The sequence below is a fragment of the Cyprinodon variegatus genome, unplaced genomic scaffold (assembly GCF_000732505.1).
Source record: "Cyprinodon variegatus isolate N-32 unplaced genomic scaffold, C_variegatus-1.0 Scaffold137, whole genome shotgun sequence".
Taxonomy (NCBI): domain Eukaryota; kingdom Metazoa; phylum Chordata; class Actinopteri; order Cyprinodontiformes; family Cyprinodontidae; genus Cyprinodon; species Cyprinodon variegatus.
The window spans coordinates 311,076-327,269 of record NW_015150590.1 but is presented as its reverse complement, the minus strand read 5'-3'; the positions used below and the strand labels follow the sequence as shown (position 1 = coordinate 327,269).

General features: G+C 38.7%; 1 protein-coding gene across 2 annotated transcripts; it reads right to left on the bottom strand.

Annotated features, from left to right (window-relative positions):
* Positions 1 to 336: 336 nt before the first annotated feature.
* On the bottom strand, positions 337 to 16,135 carry dcaf8 (DDB1 and CUL4 associated factor 8). 2 transcript variants are annotated; one of them, XM_015376635.1, is made up of 13 exons: positions 15,884 to 16,135; positions 15,388 to 15,469; positions 15,190 to 15,285; positions 13,528 to 14,183; positions 13,139 to 13,279; positions 12,954 to 13,048; positions 12,620 to 12,730; positions 12,336 to 12,466; positions 9,824 to 9,931; positions 6,569 to 6,699; positions 6,260 to 6,379; positions 4,543 to 4,659; positions 337 to 1,488 (listed from the first exon to the last, which is right to left on the bottom strand). In XM_015376635.1, the coding sequence occupies exons 2-13, from the start codon at positions 15,422 to 15,424 to the stop codon at positions 1,381 to 1,383; spliced, it is 1,851 nt and encodes a 616-aa protein (XP_015232121.1). In that variant the 5' UTR covers positions 15,425 to 15,469; positions 15,884 to 16,135; the 3' UTR covers positions 337 to 1,380. The 2 variants fall into 2 exon arrangements, with proteins under 2 accessions (XP_015232121.1, XP_015232122.1); XM_015376636.1 differs by lacking the exons at positions 15,190 to 15,285; positions 15,388 to 15,469; positions 15,884 to 16,135 and adding an exon at positions 14,794 to 15,091.
* Positions 16,136 to 16,194: the final 59 nt, after the last annotated feature.

Here is a 16,194-nt window from a genome sequence, read left to right as displayed (position 1 = left end):
ACAGTTCTCATAGAAAATGAGGAAAACTTAACTTTTATCGCTCTCACACCACTGACAAGCAGACAAACCCCGCCGCTCTCCATCCTCATCTTTTAGCCAGTGTTATCACAGCACAGACAGGATTTATGTGCCGAGTGCAAAAAAAAAAACCTCCTTCAAGCGTTTGTTTGAATGGGATTGTTCATTTTAGATTTTCTAGCAATACTTTTATGGAATCACTTTTTTGTAAGATGTCAACTTCAACACAAAGCTTTTTTTTTTTTACAATTATGGCAAAAAAGGATGAGGTTTAAAGCAATCGAATAGATAACGTCAAACCTAGAGTTTAATTTTTTATTTTTTTTTAGCTCACAGGCAGTAAACTAATTGATCAAGGTTGGGTTTGGTACTTCAAAATAGAAAAAGACGCAAATATACACCTCCTATTTATCCTGATGACCCAGAGGTGAGTCTAAAAGACGAGTTCCTGTTTGGAGAGAAGGAGGAAGAAAGAAGCTGAGGAAAGGCCGGTAGAAGTGAAGGAAACTACCTCTCCTCTTTTTCATTAAGAAATGCTCAAGTGCAAAATATCCTCTCTTGAAAGGGACAAAAACAAACCCTAAACTCCACTTTTGCGTTTCCCATTAAAATAGCCTGTCCCCCATCATCACACACAGTGCACATTTTGTCAAAGTCCAACCTAAATCGCCCCTGATTCTAACTGCAACCAGGAGTGACAAGAAGAAAATGAGAGCATCAAGACGGCGATGTGTAAAATGAAAAGGATTTAAAGATGCTCTAAAGCAATCACGTAACTGGGAAAAAGCAGAACTTACCCTAATCTACTTTAAATCTTTAAAGGGAGTCACATTTAGGGGATGGTTTGAGGGTATAAGCCTTCAGCCTTCCCTTCTGTTGAGTCTTTCTTTGGAAGTCTGAAACCCAGATTGGGGGTTTGGGTCTGCTGGTGATGTAAAGCTCACTACAATCACCTGCTAAAAGTGTTCAGTACTTCTAGCAAAGCAACTTTTAGAGTCCATGTCGAAAACACGTGGAACAAACTGGGACTCCGAGTGGTTTGTAAGGTTGTAAACACTCACTAAACCCTCTGTGCACAAATTCTAACAGAGAAAAAATGAAAACAAATTCTGGAAGTGTCGCAGTCTACAGGCGGCGTTTACAAACTTGTCCCTGCTGGGTAAACCTGGGGCTTAGCATCTCTGCCACTCTGCTTCAACAGTGTAGTATCTTTAAAGAAATGTATCTGCTCGATGGTGTTTGTATGCGTCTATGGCTTCTGCCTGTGTGTCAATAGTGCTTGCCTATGTGCATCAATTCAAGGGCAATACGTTGTGTAAATATCTGCATATGTATGTGCGTGTATGTCTGTTCGTCTGGGGCTCAGGACGACATGCACTGGACGTGGTCGGGACCTCCGTCCTCTTCCTCTGAGGAATCTGGGGAGCTCCAGGACTCGTCTGTGTCTGCGTCTGCTCCTTCACGGCGAGCCTGGATGGAGAGAGGAGGGCAGGCGTCACAGGGATTAGATTTACTAAAAAACTAACTACATAAATAAGCTTTTGAGAAAAGTTTATCTGAATCAAATTATGGTAAAAACAGATTTTTATCTAGACACGTCATTTTCAAACCATAACTCTTGTTAAATCAGTATTGTTGCTTTTAAAAACATGTTTTTGGTATTTAAGTTTATGAAGATTGAAAGGTGCATTAGAATGATTTTTTTTTTTTTGCATTTAAAGTAGGGCTGCAACTTACAATTATTTGGCAAATCGATTAATCTGTTGAGTATTTTTTCAATTAATCGATTTATAATGGGATAGCCAAAGGTCCCTTAGAGAATACTTTTAACGAAATCAAACCTGGTGAAACTAAAACTTTTCCACTTCAAGAGATCTGGATAGAGGATATTGACAGATGAAAAACATTTTTATTCTTACATGAAAATGTTGACATTTTCTTTTTTTTTTTCAATCTTTATTACTTATTACTGCTTTAAGTGGGTTGCTCTGTCAGCTAATCCTACATTTTACAGTATCTACACTCCATTTAACCATTAATCGATTACTAAATTGACGAGTATTTCAATAATTGCTTCATCACGAACAAGCGATACATTTTTTTCAGCCTTAATTTAAATGCCAGTAGCTGACTCTGGTTGCATTCAAAGTTTAACAGAAACATCACCATATTCTGCTGGCAAATTATTTGTTATTTTTAAGTTTTATGCTTTGTTTTGCTCAGTTTTTAATAAATAAAGCCCTTCCTGTATGTTAACAATAACAAGGGCAGCGTGATGTTGCATAAGTGCTCAGGGGGTTCACAGGTCAGTGCTGCAGCTAAGCTAGTCAGCACCTCACAGCAAAGAGTGAAAATAATCAAGAAACTTCCAAGATCCAGATGGAAAATGGAAAAAAAAAACAAAAAAAAAAAACAGATTCTACCAGGAATAAGACTCAAATAGCACTCAGAATATGGAGGCATCCAGATGTGGCTGCAAAGCTAATGAATGCAGGAGTAAACATTTCACTGCTGATACTAGTGATAGCAAAGCTATTTTTCCTTTGATGTTCTGATAGGAGGCTCTGGGGAGGATTTATCCAAACTCACTCAGGGCTCACAATGAACGCAGTGCAGCACCACGAGGAAGCCAAATCATTAAAATCAGTGTTCACACTTGCATCAGTAATGGTGCATTGTGGGCATTGTTACAGAAAGAAGAGGGCTAAACAGAAACAGATGGGCTCTCCACCAATGAGAGGGATATTTACATGCACAATAACAAGTTTTCACTGTCAATTCCCAGAAAGAGTGTGAACCCACCTGAACTTTTTTACTCTCAAATGCCCTTTCTGCAGCTGGAGCGCATCAGGGACAGCCTGGTCGCAGCGCTCATTAGGAGTGACTGTCTGCAGCACACCTGCTGCACCGCATTCAGTTCCAGTCCATGTTAAGCACCGCTTTAGATCGGTTAGCCTTTCCTCATGCTTAGCTGTCACTTTACCACCAAGTCTGGCTCTATTTAGTAGTCACTAATATCTGTTAAGATAGGTATGTGGTGCTGCCAGCAGATGGTGCACACGTCTGTTAAAGTCAGCAAATAGTGCCCTGTGCTGACACTCTAAACACCATCAGGACGGATTCTTGGTTTATATATCTTTATTATGACCAAATGGTTTTACGTGTGCACCATCTACTGAAGCATCCTCTGAGAACATTGTCCGGATTTTTAAATAGACGGCGTAGAAATGGCAATTTGTTTAAAAAGACTTCTAAGTTTTCCAAAGTATTTATTTTCATTTTCTTTCCATAAAGCAAAAAGGAGTCCCCGATATTGTAAAAGATGAACAAAGCTACTGATCATATGAGCAACGAATAAAACTGCATCTAATGGAGACTAACTATTGTTAATCTGAATCAAGGTAGCAAACAATACTTTTTTTTTGTCATGATTGCATGATTTTTTTATGTTTAGCAGGAAAAAAAGCTTGTAGTGCCTTATTACTTGCTAATAAACTGTATTTAAGGTAATGTGCTGGCAAGGGGCTTTAAATATTCAGGCTTTCCTGCTCATACATTTGATAAAAACATGCTTAAGATTTTCACCTTTTTCATATACCGTATTTTCACGACCATAAGATGCACCGTACTAAAAGGCGCAGTCTCAGTTATGTGTGCCATTATTACTGTATTTAACACACACATAAGGCGCACCGGACTATAGGGCGCGGGTTTTATATACAGGTACATGTCCTCTACTACGTTTAAATAACTCTACTGTGTATTTGAAAATAGAGCGGGAGCAAAGCTGAGTATGTTTGTAATAAATACATGAATAAAGCACAAAGTATTAATCAAACCGGTTCACACCGATGTCGAGCGGTTGAAGTTCTTTGTCAGACCCCCCGGGATAACAGCAAGCACAGCGTTCATTTGTTTTACCTTTTTTTTCACATCGGCTGTGAGATGGGCACGCATGGAGTCACAGATTAACAGCGATGGTGATGCGTGGAAAAAAACCACCTGGTCTCCTTACATTCACCTCCCTCAGCCACTCTTTCTGTGCTGATGAGGCAAAATCTCTCAGTATTTCCATCAGGTAACTTTGTGCTTCACTTTGTTGCCATTTGTCGGAGTTTAGTTTTCTCTGAGGCTTTTTTTCGTAGGCAGGGTGATCTTAGTGGTCACCTCAATTGTGGGCTGAACCTTATCTTAACCTCTACAGTCGTAGTTAAGTTTGTCAGTGGGAGCCGTTTTAGAAGCAACTGAAATAACAAGCAATGGAGGGATTCAGTACTTTCGCTTTTCACTTAAAACTAAATATACAATCCAACATGCGTGGAGGGGAATAAGATGCTGCAGCTACTTAAAACCCGAGCCCCCTCTCCGACAAGGCATGAGTTAAAATAAATAAATAAAACACTTGTGCATCAGGAATGACATTGCAGAAAACTTAAATGGTTTTGAAACGATGACCTTCATGCTGTGTTATGCCCATTACAGCATTAACCAGCCCTAATAGAGAAGTTTCACTATTTGGCTCACCCTAGCAGGTCGTCTGTTTCTCATGTGTCTCATCAGGAACCACAGCAGCTGGGTGTCATACTGGTCGCCATGACGCACGCTGTCTTCATCACGCTCCCGCTTGTTTTTCTTCATTACCTTCAAGAACACAATAAATTATTTTTTCAGTTAAGACAAAGATTGAGATAAAGAAAATGCAAATTTTTTTTGATGCAAACATCTAACATATAAAAATTGTCAGTTGGTTGGCAATAAGGGAGAGGAATAAAATTAATCTATATAATGTTGTCAAAATATTTGTGCTAAAGATTTTTGACAGATACAACACTTTAAGTAAAAGCTACCATATAAAGCTGTAATTACCTATTTAATACCTTTTCTTTTCTTACCTACAACGCACTCACCTTTTAGCAAACCTGGTAATGATGATGCCCTATTTTTTTCCCCCAAATTTCCTAATAAACCGTGTTTTCTTTCAACTGAAATGCAAATTTTTTTTGAAAGCTTAAAAAAAAGGAAAAGTGATTTTGTGGTGTTTCCATTTGGTTTAAAACCAATTAATGAAGCGCCACAAAGGGTATCATCATCGTACGTCGCCGAAAACATTACATCATCAGTGTAATAAACAGGAAGTAGAAGCTTGAATCTAGGACTGACCACAGGCCAGTAATAGAGGAGAGTTTTATTGATTGAGGTTTTTTTTCTCCCCAGTGTTTTATTATCATTACACTGTCACAAGTACAGAGCAACGAAATGAACTCTCTGCTTTTTAACCCATCCTCTTGGGCAGCAGTGTGGGGCTAAGGGTCTTTGCTCAGGGACCCAAAATCGTAGTCTGTGGGAATGGGGCTTGAACTCACAACCTCTGGATTCCAAGGGCAATGCCGTAACCACGAGTCGCTATGGGGCAAGTGGTTCTTACTTTAACATTAAAACTAATAATGGTGATGTTGCTTCCAGCCAATAATAGGAACATCCAGGAAGAAGCCGACGGCAGAAATAGCTGTTCAGTTATGTCAGGTTAAAGTTTGCTATGTCAGCGCCGATTAGAAATAAGTGTTTCTATTTCCTGTTTGCACCTTAAGCCAAAAGCCACCTCAAGCAAGTTTAAAAACTTTTTTTTTTACGAATTTGAGGAAGATTTTTCTAATTTTGATGTTTCTGTCAAGCTTTTCTGATGCGAAACTTCATGAAGCTCATTAGAAAAAGCTGATGGAAACGCACCAATAGGAGCTCATTTTATTTCATAATGACGTTTAACGAAAACATGTAATTACAATCTTATTGGTTCAGAGTCTGATATGGAAAAGTGTATTTATACCCAAGGGGCACTGAAGGAAACTAGGAGCTCTAGAATAGAAAATAAACATCTTAAGAAATCCTGACTGTCGATTGTAAGAGCAGTGAACATAAAACTTAAACTTGACCAAACTTTAAACTGGATCAAGGTTAGATGATAATCCAGGTTTATCTTTCCATCACACACATCATCTCCAGACTATAGAGAAGAGTTGTGTGTTTAAAGATGTTTGTGTCAAGGTGTTTAACCAGGTGAAATAAAGAGGAACTGTATCTAAAATATGAAGAGTTACAGGAGTTTGATACACCCTCTTTAAAAAAAAGCATAGCAAGCTCTAATATTAGACCCTCTTTGCTGTAAAGTGCATGGTTTTCTCTTTAAATCAGAGTAAGTTCACTAGTTGATCACTAGATGGAGGAAAATAGCAGGAATCAGTACCTCTTTCAGGCCCTTGAGTGCAGTGGGGTTCTCAGCTGTAGGAGCCCAAAGTTTGATATCATGGTCCAACCCACTGGTGGCCATTCCTGGCAGGTGAGGGTGTGGCTCCAGACAATTTACCTTAATAAAAAAAAACAAAAACAAAAAACAGTCAATCAACATAAAAACTAAAAGGTTTTTCAAATTTCAACAGAATTCAGTTAACCAAGTTTTTGAACAAAATCACAAATGTTAATGCTAGTTTTGTAGCTGGGAGCCAATTCCACCTAAAAAAAAATAAATCTGTTACAGTTTGTCATTTAAACTCACCACTCCTCCTCGATCTCCCTCCATAAACTGGACGATCCGAGCAGAATGTTTGTCCCACAGGTAAATATGACCGCAGTCACTGCCGCTGACCACAAACTCACTGCAGGGCCCGTAGAAGTTCACGCCTTTAACTGTAACACACAAGGCATGACGAGTCAAGATGATCTTGAAAGAAAAAAAATATATAAATAAATAAAATATTTTAATTATTTTTTTTACTTGTTGCTAGTTTCTGTAAACGAAAAAGTGTAACCACTTAATTATTTTACAAAAACTACACCCTTATAAAAATAAGAAACACAACCCTAATGATAGTTTAGGTCAATTACTTGATATCCAATTTGTTTTGTTTACCTCAAATAATAGATTTTCAACCTTTTTTTTCCCCAAACTGTAAAACTTTAAAGTACACAGATATAGCCTAGTAAAATAGCCCCAGCAGCCAAAATCATTTTTGCCTGCGAGTTAGATTACAACTTTAATATCACATTTAGTCTGGTTTAACAGGCTGACACAGATACAATATATATATATATATATATATATATATATATATATATATATATATATATATATATATATATATATATATATATATATTAATAACATTTAATGTGTTTAACAATTAAATTAGAATCAATAATGTAATGATAATAATGATTCATAAAACCATCTGAATCAATGACTTCCCCCTGAGACTAGCCAGTTTGAGATCGACAGTCTTGTGTGTTTAGGGTCAGACTGAAGAAAGGCCGACAATACAAATGACTTTACTGCAGTATTAATAGAGTGACAGATGGGCGTGTAAAACCAAAAAGGATTGTCCTGTTTGGCCGCTGGTTGGAAGTCCTGTTACCGTTGACCTCAGCGCCACAGAGCTGCTTTTCCCACAGTGCAAACACCTATTTTTCCTTTTCTCTGCCCGGTTGGTCTGCTTAGTAACAGTAGTATAGCTACCGATATGACTGTTAACAGCAGATATCTTAAAGCCTGGCAGAGAAAAGAAAAAGCCTCTATAGCGGATAAGGAGGTGCACAGTAGAGGATGACATTTATTAGGGATTGCCAAAATTTCAATAAATCATTCCTTTGCATGAGGTGCACCTCTGGTAAAAACGTAATTAAAATCTGATTATAACCTTCCAAGCAATCCAGCTAAATGGGATAAGTTTAATGTAGGGAAAATGGGGGGCTGCAGGGTAAGGGGTGCTTTTATTTGCCTTTATTTTCAGATACAGCAATAAGCAGAGGTGAGTAGAGTGGGCAAACTTTTTTAGTTAGAGTAGAAATACTTAGTTTTACTCAAGTAAAAGTAGTCATCCAAGAAAATGGTCTAGAGATTTAAACTGTTTGGTAAAAATGCTGCTCGGGCTCGCCTACTAAATGTGTGCATTTGATGATTTAAATGAGATAGTCAGACTAATCATATAAGATTATGTGAAATTCTAGAATTTTAATGACATGAAAAAGAAAAAGTAAAAATACTGTGATTTAGAGAAAAAAAACTCTGGTTTAGGACTTGAATTTTGTCCCTGTGTGAGAGGGATGGGACAGAAAAGAAAATCCACTCCAATATCATCCCGCACTGCGGCTCCAGCTGGTCATGCTGTTCATCTTCAAAATGCTACGTGTCAACCACGTATGCGACGAGCAAAATTAAATACTGCAAGTTAAAATGTGTGGCTAGAGATAGAGAAACCCCTTCACAAAAGTGGAGCAACCCTTTTAAATATTTTTGAATTTTAGCCAAATAAAGCTGTACTAAAGATGTACCAGAGTGACCAAATTAGAGATGGTGTAGCAGAAAATAATCTGTTTCTAAGGAAGTTTCTCATAAAGTCAATGCAGGTTTAAAAATACAGCAGCTTTTTTATCTGCTCTTCATTTAACAGGTTAGAAGTTATTTTTAATGCAAAACAGGAAACAATTTAGTTTGACACCAGAGATAAAAAAGGAACATATTAGCACTGTAACCTTTTGTTAACATACATATTTACACGCCAATATTTCTACTTTAAATGTCAACCCAGCAGTTCAAAGTGAGCCAATCTGCGCAAAACTAGCAGTTTCCCCAGTCCAGCCTTGAGGATCACAGCGATTTACTTTTAGATCTGTTATCATTCAAAAGTGATGCGAATTATACACTTCTAAATGGAAAGGGGAACAATACTTGTTCTATAGATGTAAAAAATTATATCTAAAATGTATCAAAAGGCACTCCAAATAAATATGTACGTCTGCTTATAAATAAATTGTTATAAAAACATTTAAAGCTACAGTGTGTAACTTTTAGCGACATCTAGCGGTCAGACTGCAGCAACATGAACATCTCCCCCCCACCGCTTCTCCCCCCCAACAGTACGGCGAGCGTTACGGGACAAAATGTCTTCCACGACGTCCGCATCACCTACCTTCTCAAGTGATGAGGTTTGTTTATATAGATAATTTTACAGATAGTATTTCATTAGTCTGTGTAGGGTATAGATTTCATGTAGACTTAAGATAATAAATATACCCGTTATTTTTCTACATCGTTGTGACGTTTTGGCGATCTCACAATCACTAGTTTGTTGGCTCTGCGCTGCCGTAGCGCAAAGATGTCTGCCTCCATGGCTGCGAGACCCGCTCCTATGTAATTATAAATAACGAATTCTCAGGCAACGCAAATATTAAGGTTAAGAGGCTGAGCTCGTAGATGATGATAAATAACATAGTTATGTATAATATATTACATTTCTGACTGTATATCCCTGTAATTATTACACACTGTAGCTTTAAATATTTAGCGGATCAAGAGGGGATTTCAACAAGTGTGATTTGACAGATCTACATTAAACAGCTCTACAGTGACAAATGATTTTATTATTAATCAAGAACAAACAAGTTGATTAGAGGTGTGTGTATCCTCTGAAGATTCTTACCCTACTATAACATTTCCAAAAGATTTCTAACATATTTTTAATCAGTCAAGAATCAAAAGTTAATTCTCTGCAGTAAGGTCTGTAAAAGAAATTCATGAACTTATCTAAATTAATTTCTAAACTCCCTTCTAAAACTAAAAAAGGCTAATTATGAGCGCTTGTCCCAAAAAATGCTGAAGATTGATGTTGAAAGTGTGACTGTTAAATTAAGTGTGTTTATTGGAGAGACTTCTAATCCTACAGGCTGATCAGGGCTGGCTGAGAAAAAAACTAAACATTGACTACCCAATGCATTCCTAAAATGAAAGTTCTGCTTTATTTACTAAATTAAATACCTGTGGCGTTGTTGCGGTGTCCCTTATATCTCCTGCGGTAGTCTGCCCCGTCGCTGTGGTTTGAGTCAAACAGGTAGATATCTTCATCGTTGTAACTTGCCAGGAGTTCTGAGAAAATTAAAAAATAATTTAACTGTAGCAACACTTTCTACAGGTTAAATTTCCAGACTTTTTCAAAGTCGAAAGTGAAGAGTTCATCCTTTTCTTCCCATCTAAAAATAACAATTCAGAGATTTAAGGGCGGATATTTTTTCAGTGTGCGGGATTTAAATGTTGCCATTTCATCCTTTAAAAAAAAATAAAAAATAAAAAAAACACGAGGGAATCCAGGCAGGACTAGAACGGATAAGAAGTAAGTTACAAAGAAACTAATTGTATAAAGGAGGCAGGACATTTTTATTGTAGGAAAAAAAAGGGTAGATAGAAAGAAAAAGAGAGAAAGGTAATAATACAGTAATAAAGCCACTTTTTTGGAGAACTTTAGACCTGTTAAACTTGAGTTAGAATTTTTATTTTTCCTGTTGGTTCTCGAATGTTGCGTTTTAAAAATTCCCATAAACATCCTGATCAGTTGAACTTTTGACTATTGCTCAATAAGCTCAACCAAAAAGCTGATAAACTTATGCTGCTGACGCCAAATCTAATCTGGAAGTTGCTCTGCAAACAAACACTTTTAAGTCTTTTATTGAGTAAAAATAATACTTTAAACAATTTCTTACAGACACACACTACTGGTAAAAAAAAAAAAGATCATCATTTTCCATCAGTTATTTAAGTCAAATCAATCGTTTGAAATCATACAAAGGTCGTGTTAAACTGCATGAGGTTTGACTATTATACAGCAGAAAGTAGAATGTTGGAATAAAAATGGTGCTAACAATGTAGAAGAGCCAGACATTCACAAAGAACTTTAATGATGTGGTCTTTCTTATCAAGACTTAGAAGGTCCATGTGTTATTAAGCAGCTGCAGTAACATCTCAGTTTTATCTGAAGAGAAGAACTTCTGCTGCACATTTGACAGAATGAGTTGTAACAACAAAAAAATAAACTTAGCTAAGATAACAGAATAAGACCATGAAACACCATGATTGCACAACTGATATCTTTAGGAGTCACATCGACTAATTGATCTAAATCCAAAATCTTAATTCATGGCATAGGATCTTCTTGTGGCTGTTGGACATGTGAAGGGTTTATTTCACCTGTTCCACCTATGATTTATCTGAGGCTGTTTTGCTGGATCCAGGGTTGGTGACTGGAAAAAGTGAAAACAACCGTGTAACAGATGGGCTACCACAGCATTCTGCAGGACCATGTTGGCCAGAACTTCCGTTTTACAGCAATATAATGACCCAGAGCATAAGTCCAAGCTATGCTAGAGATAGCTCAGAAAAACTGAACAAGATGATAAGCTTGGAAACATAGAGTGACTAATGCTACGTTCGGGCCGCATGTAGCAGGAGCAGCAAAAACGCATTTGCTTCTTCATTTTTGATGCTTGTACAAGTTTAGTTCTGACGCACGGCTGAAGCATCTTTGCTGCTCTAGCTGGGCGGTCGAAAAGTGGGTCTGATGCTCGGTAGATGGAGCTGCCCTATCCTTTCTTTGCCTGTAACAATGGCAGCTATATCTGCTGCTATACGTGGGTAAAACACAGTTTTAATATGTGTTTAAGTGAGAAAGTCCACCTGAAAACTTCCTTTGTGCAGTCAGTTCATCAAGATTACGATCCTGCCTTTAAATATTATTTTACTGTCGGAGCCGCTCAGACCCCCATAAACCGGCGGTGCGCTGTCACTGGGAATCTCGTTCAACGGCAGCCTCTGGCCCAGTCGCCTCTTCACAGTTTTCTGCTACCGTTTGCGGGAGCTGAAGGGCGTTTTTCACGTACGTAATCCGAACTGCAAGCACCACAATAATAAAAATCCAACATATATTGCCGGTAGGTTTCGATATTTATGGATACTTCTGCAGATTTGGCAGGAACTTTATGAAGAATATTCGATTTCTCTGAAAGACGGCCTTGAGTGAGTAAGTTTGATAAGTCAAATGTTTAGAAAACATTTTGGCTATGAACTGATTCCATCATCTTTTCTTTCCCCCAATTGCATGTAGTGGAAGAGTGGGTAGCACTGCTGCAAGAAGGTTTCAGGTTTGATCCCCAGCCCGGGAATTGGGTCTCTGATTGGAGTTTGCCTGTTCTCCGAGTGCATCTGTGGGTTCTACTCCTGCTTCCTCCCACAGTCCAAAAACATGACTTTTAGAATAAATGGCTTCTGTAAATTCTCATTAAGGCTGATTCATTCTCAGAAACCAGGTTTCCTACATGTGTGAAAGGATCAGTTAACGCAAATGTTGACGGAAAATGGTTGGATGGATGAATAAACTAATTCATAGTGTAATGAGAAACAACAGGAAGAATTTGGCTCTTTTGGCCAAAGGTGTAAATGTCTGAGTGTGCCAATATATGCCAATAAGATCACATTTATCCAATAGAGATGTTGCTTTTACCTGTTCCATCGTGGCTGTACACAAGACAAGTTATGTTGGTTTTAGACTCGCTGGATACCAGGTGTGAAGGACAAAACTTTTTCAGAACGCCATTGTTTTCATTTTCATTGATTTTCCTCTGGTCGTAGATTCTTTAAGAAAAAAAAAAAAAGAAAAGTCAGGAGATGAACCAAGGAGGAGTAAATCATAAAACTGTCTTTCAGATCAAATATCTCATCAATTTCAGAAATCGTTTTTTTTTATCCAGAAGGACAACCAACAGCGGAGCTCCGCTCAGCTCATACCTTACATATTGATCTCTGCCACCAACAGCAAACTGATGGGTCTTTGCTGGGTTGACAAAGATGGTATACAGCCCCACTTTCTTATCGCCCTCCTTTACCACCACAAGTTTACTGCCACACAAGACATGAGACAAAGTCATTACAGCATCAGCAAGTTTACACTTTTGTGTAAAGTACGTAAAGTACTTTAAAGAGCAATGCAAATACAGACCATTTACTATGTATACATCTAGACAGAGTTTAGTTACCTTTGCCCTCCCAAAGGTAGTGTTTAAGTTGCAGCATTTTACTGCATTGCATCTAAATTGTAAAAGATCAAGAAGCAATGACTTACTTGGCAGGACGGTCTAGACGCAGGTCGATACCATACACCACGGCGTCCTCTCCAGCTGACAGAAATGAACAAGGCGAGTCTGGCTCTAGCGCCAGCTGATAAGATAAATGAAACAACAGAAGTCAAGACATAACAGTTGGCATGTTATCTCCAAAGTATTTCACATTTTGGTCCAATAAACTCACCTTATGTGCTGCTCCTTTATGCTGTGCTACCCGCTTTGTGTTCTTGCAGCGCTGCGTGGCGGAGAGCTCCGCAACTCTGATCTGTCCGTCACGAGCGCACATGGCCAAGGTGGAGTCGCCGCTGTGGGGCAGGAACTTTGCCTGTAGAAACCCAAAGGCAAGAGGCAGACTTTATTCACAGCAATTTTTTTTTTTTATTAATTAATCTTGTACTTATTTGGATCCTAATTTACTAATCCTACATGCAATGAGGACTGTAATCAGTTAACAGAAAATTTTATCATAAAGAGACAGTATGTATTGATTGATGAAAGTAGAGAAATAGACAAAAAGAAATGTTAAATACAGATCGAGGTTTTAAAGATAGATTGATTTTTTCCCCAACTCACCTGGAAGACATTACTCTTGTGTCCACTGTCAAATTCCAGCTCTGCTCGGCGGACGGCCCAGTCCCAGATCACCACTCGTAGGTCATCGCTGCCTGATGCCAGGCGCGTACCAGATGGGTTGAAGTGCAATGTGTTGACGCAGCCAGTGTGCCTCTCCAGGCGTCCCTGGAGCTCCAGCCGCTGCACCAGGCCCCGGGCTCCACACACACGGCGGACAAACTGGTGCGAGTTCTTGCCGATCTCTCTAGAGCGAAGAGAGGGCACCGCCTGCCATATGGGGCCACGGAGGTCATGGAGCTCTGCTCCCAGCCATGACTCCATAGCTTCGTCATCCTCCTCCTCGTCATCATCGTCATCCTCCTCTTCCTCCTTTTGCTCATCATCATCGTCGTCATCATCTGAGCTGGAAGAGTGATTAGTACCACCTCCGGGTCTGATTCTCTTTCTAGCTGCTCTTTTCACTCTGTCCTTGTCTTTGGCCCTTTCTCGCCTGCCTCCCTCACTCTCCCTCTCTCCATCCTCTGTCAAAGAAAACAGTCCGCTCCCATCCATGCTGTCTGTATCTTCTTCCTCCTCTCCTTCTTTGTTTCCACCCGTCTCTCCTTCTGCCTCTGGCATGGCTTTGTCTCCAGAAACCTCAGCTATTTCTTTGGGAGCTGCAGAAAAAGAAAACCAAGATATGAAGGAAACCCAAACTTATTGGGAGATTTAGGAAAGAAAAATCAATGCAAATGAAGAAAGTTTGATATTAATGGCATAAAGAGGGAGTAAAGCCAGAAAATATCTATACAGATTTGCAGGGAAAGCTAAGGATCTTGTGATCAAATGTCTTTAAAAACCAGTGGCTATCCTGTATAACAACAGAGTTGCTAATCAAGAATTACAAAAGTAGAAACAATTAAGTAAAAACAAAACAAACATGCTGCCACTGAATTCAAACAAAGAAATGGCAAAATAAAACCTGGGCTGGATTTAAATTAGAAGTTTTGTTGAAAATCCAGTGCATATTCAACATTTTATAACAGCCTAAATTTATGATTCACTAAAGCAAGAGTTTAGGCTTTTTTAGCATTCAAAATTGATATTAGGTAGTTAATCAGTAAGTAGAGACTGCAGTTAGTTGTTTCAAAGACCTACTTCTTGCAATTTACCAAAAATAGTTTCAGAATAGCATTGCATTAATAAAAATGGATGGGGGCACAACTGTAGTTTCCAGACAACGATTGTCCGAGTAATTTAAGACCAAAAACAGCCAAATTTCACTATCCTGTACATGTAGCAGCCTTCTTTCAGCCAGCTGACCAACAGTGTGTAGTACCAGTGATGCACTTTACAGTAATGACATCGTCTCTTTTCAACTTCTGGTGCTCTCTGTAAACCTCAGCCTCTGGAACACGCTCTTCCTTCTTATGTTTTGGGGCATCTGCTGCTATGAGACTCCATACAACAGACTCAAAACATTGCTGCCGTGTAAAGAATGATTTCCATAGGTTGTAATTAAATTGTAAATTAATACTGCAAGAAAAACAAATGAAGAAACAATTTTTCACATGCATAGTTGCAATTGGGCTTGATTACGGAAGACGGAATAAAAAAAAAGGGCATAAAGTAGGTTAAAAAAGATAATAAGATGAGGTATTAAGGCTACAAACGTGTTGTTACCATCTTCAGAGGAAGACTGTGACTGGCCATCTTTACTTCCAGAGGCATCCTCCTCTTTGAGCTGATCTTCTGCAGACTGGTTTTCATCTGATCCACCTAATAAACACAAACATTTTCTCTTAAAAACCTGCAGGTGGAACAAACAGAACATATGATAAAATGCAGAGAAGTGTGTATTTTCCATCTCTCATGCTGTACCGTTGAGCATAGGGGATTTTCCATCAGCTTCAGCCATTTTTTTATTTTCGTTTTAATGTCCTGCGTCGTCCTTAGGCAGAAACTGTAAAGAGTCAGAAAGGAAAAGCAGAATTTAATCAGGTTTTATTGGTTACCAGGAAGCCTGGACGTTAAATAAAAAAAAGAGCAGACACAAATGAGTTGATCTTGGTTGACGGTTAGTCGTTTAGCTTTAAAATGTACCATCAGGCTACTTTAAAATGGTTACATTGCTGCATCAAATATATGAAAACTGACTTCTCAGTCCGACTCAGAGGCCCAACTGTTTGCTTTGTGTTTCTCCAAATAACTGCGACTGTTCTCCAACATGACAGCCGGATCATCCGAGTAAAAGCTCCGTAAAATGTAAAAGGCGAGCAAATATCAAAGCTAAAATTGGACATTTAAGTTACAGTCAACACGTTAGTTACCCAAACACGGAGACTTCTACCTGCTAACTTAGCATTGCTAGCATTACCTCTACTCGGAGGCCCGACGAGGCGCACTTCTTAGTTTAGTCCTAATCTTTATTGCAGATTTGATTCCTCCACCTCTCTGCTCGGTAAACCAGCTAAGTGCCTTGGCTGGGAGTTTCCTCACAGCAAACACACCACATTAGGAGGGCATGCATTAAGCTATGTTTGTTGCTTAGGAAAAAGTCTGACAACAATACGAGCTAGCTGCGTTCACACAAGGTTGTCTTCTGCTCTGTTTATGTTTTGACGGTCCAGCTTTTTTTTTTTTTTTTCTGCGCAGCTCCATTTCCGGTGTAGTCCCTGCCTCCTCTAT

Excerpts from the sequence above, each read along its gene's own strand:
- dcaf8 (XM_015376635.1), bottom strand. The coding sequence starts at position 15,424 with ATGGCTGAAGCTGATGGAAAATCCCCTATGCTCAACG. Across the intron at positions 6,380-6,568 it reads AGGGAGATCGAGGAGGAGTG|GTAAATTGTCTGGAGCCACA; the intron begins GTGAGTTTAAAT and ends TTTTTTATTAAG. Across the intron at positions 4,660-6,259 it reads CACTCAAGGGCCTGAAAGAG|GTAATGAAGAAAAACAAGCG; the intron begins GTACTGATTCCT and ends GTGTTCTTGAAG.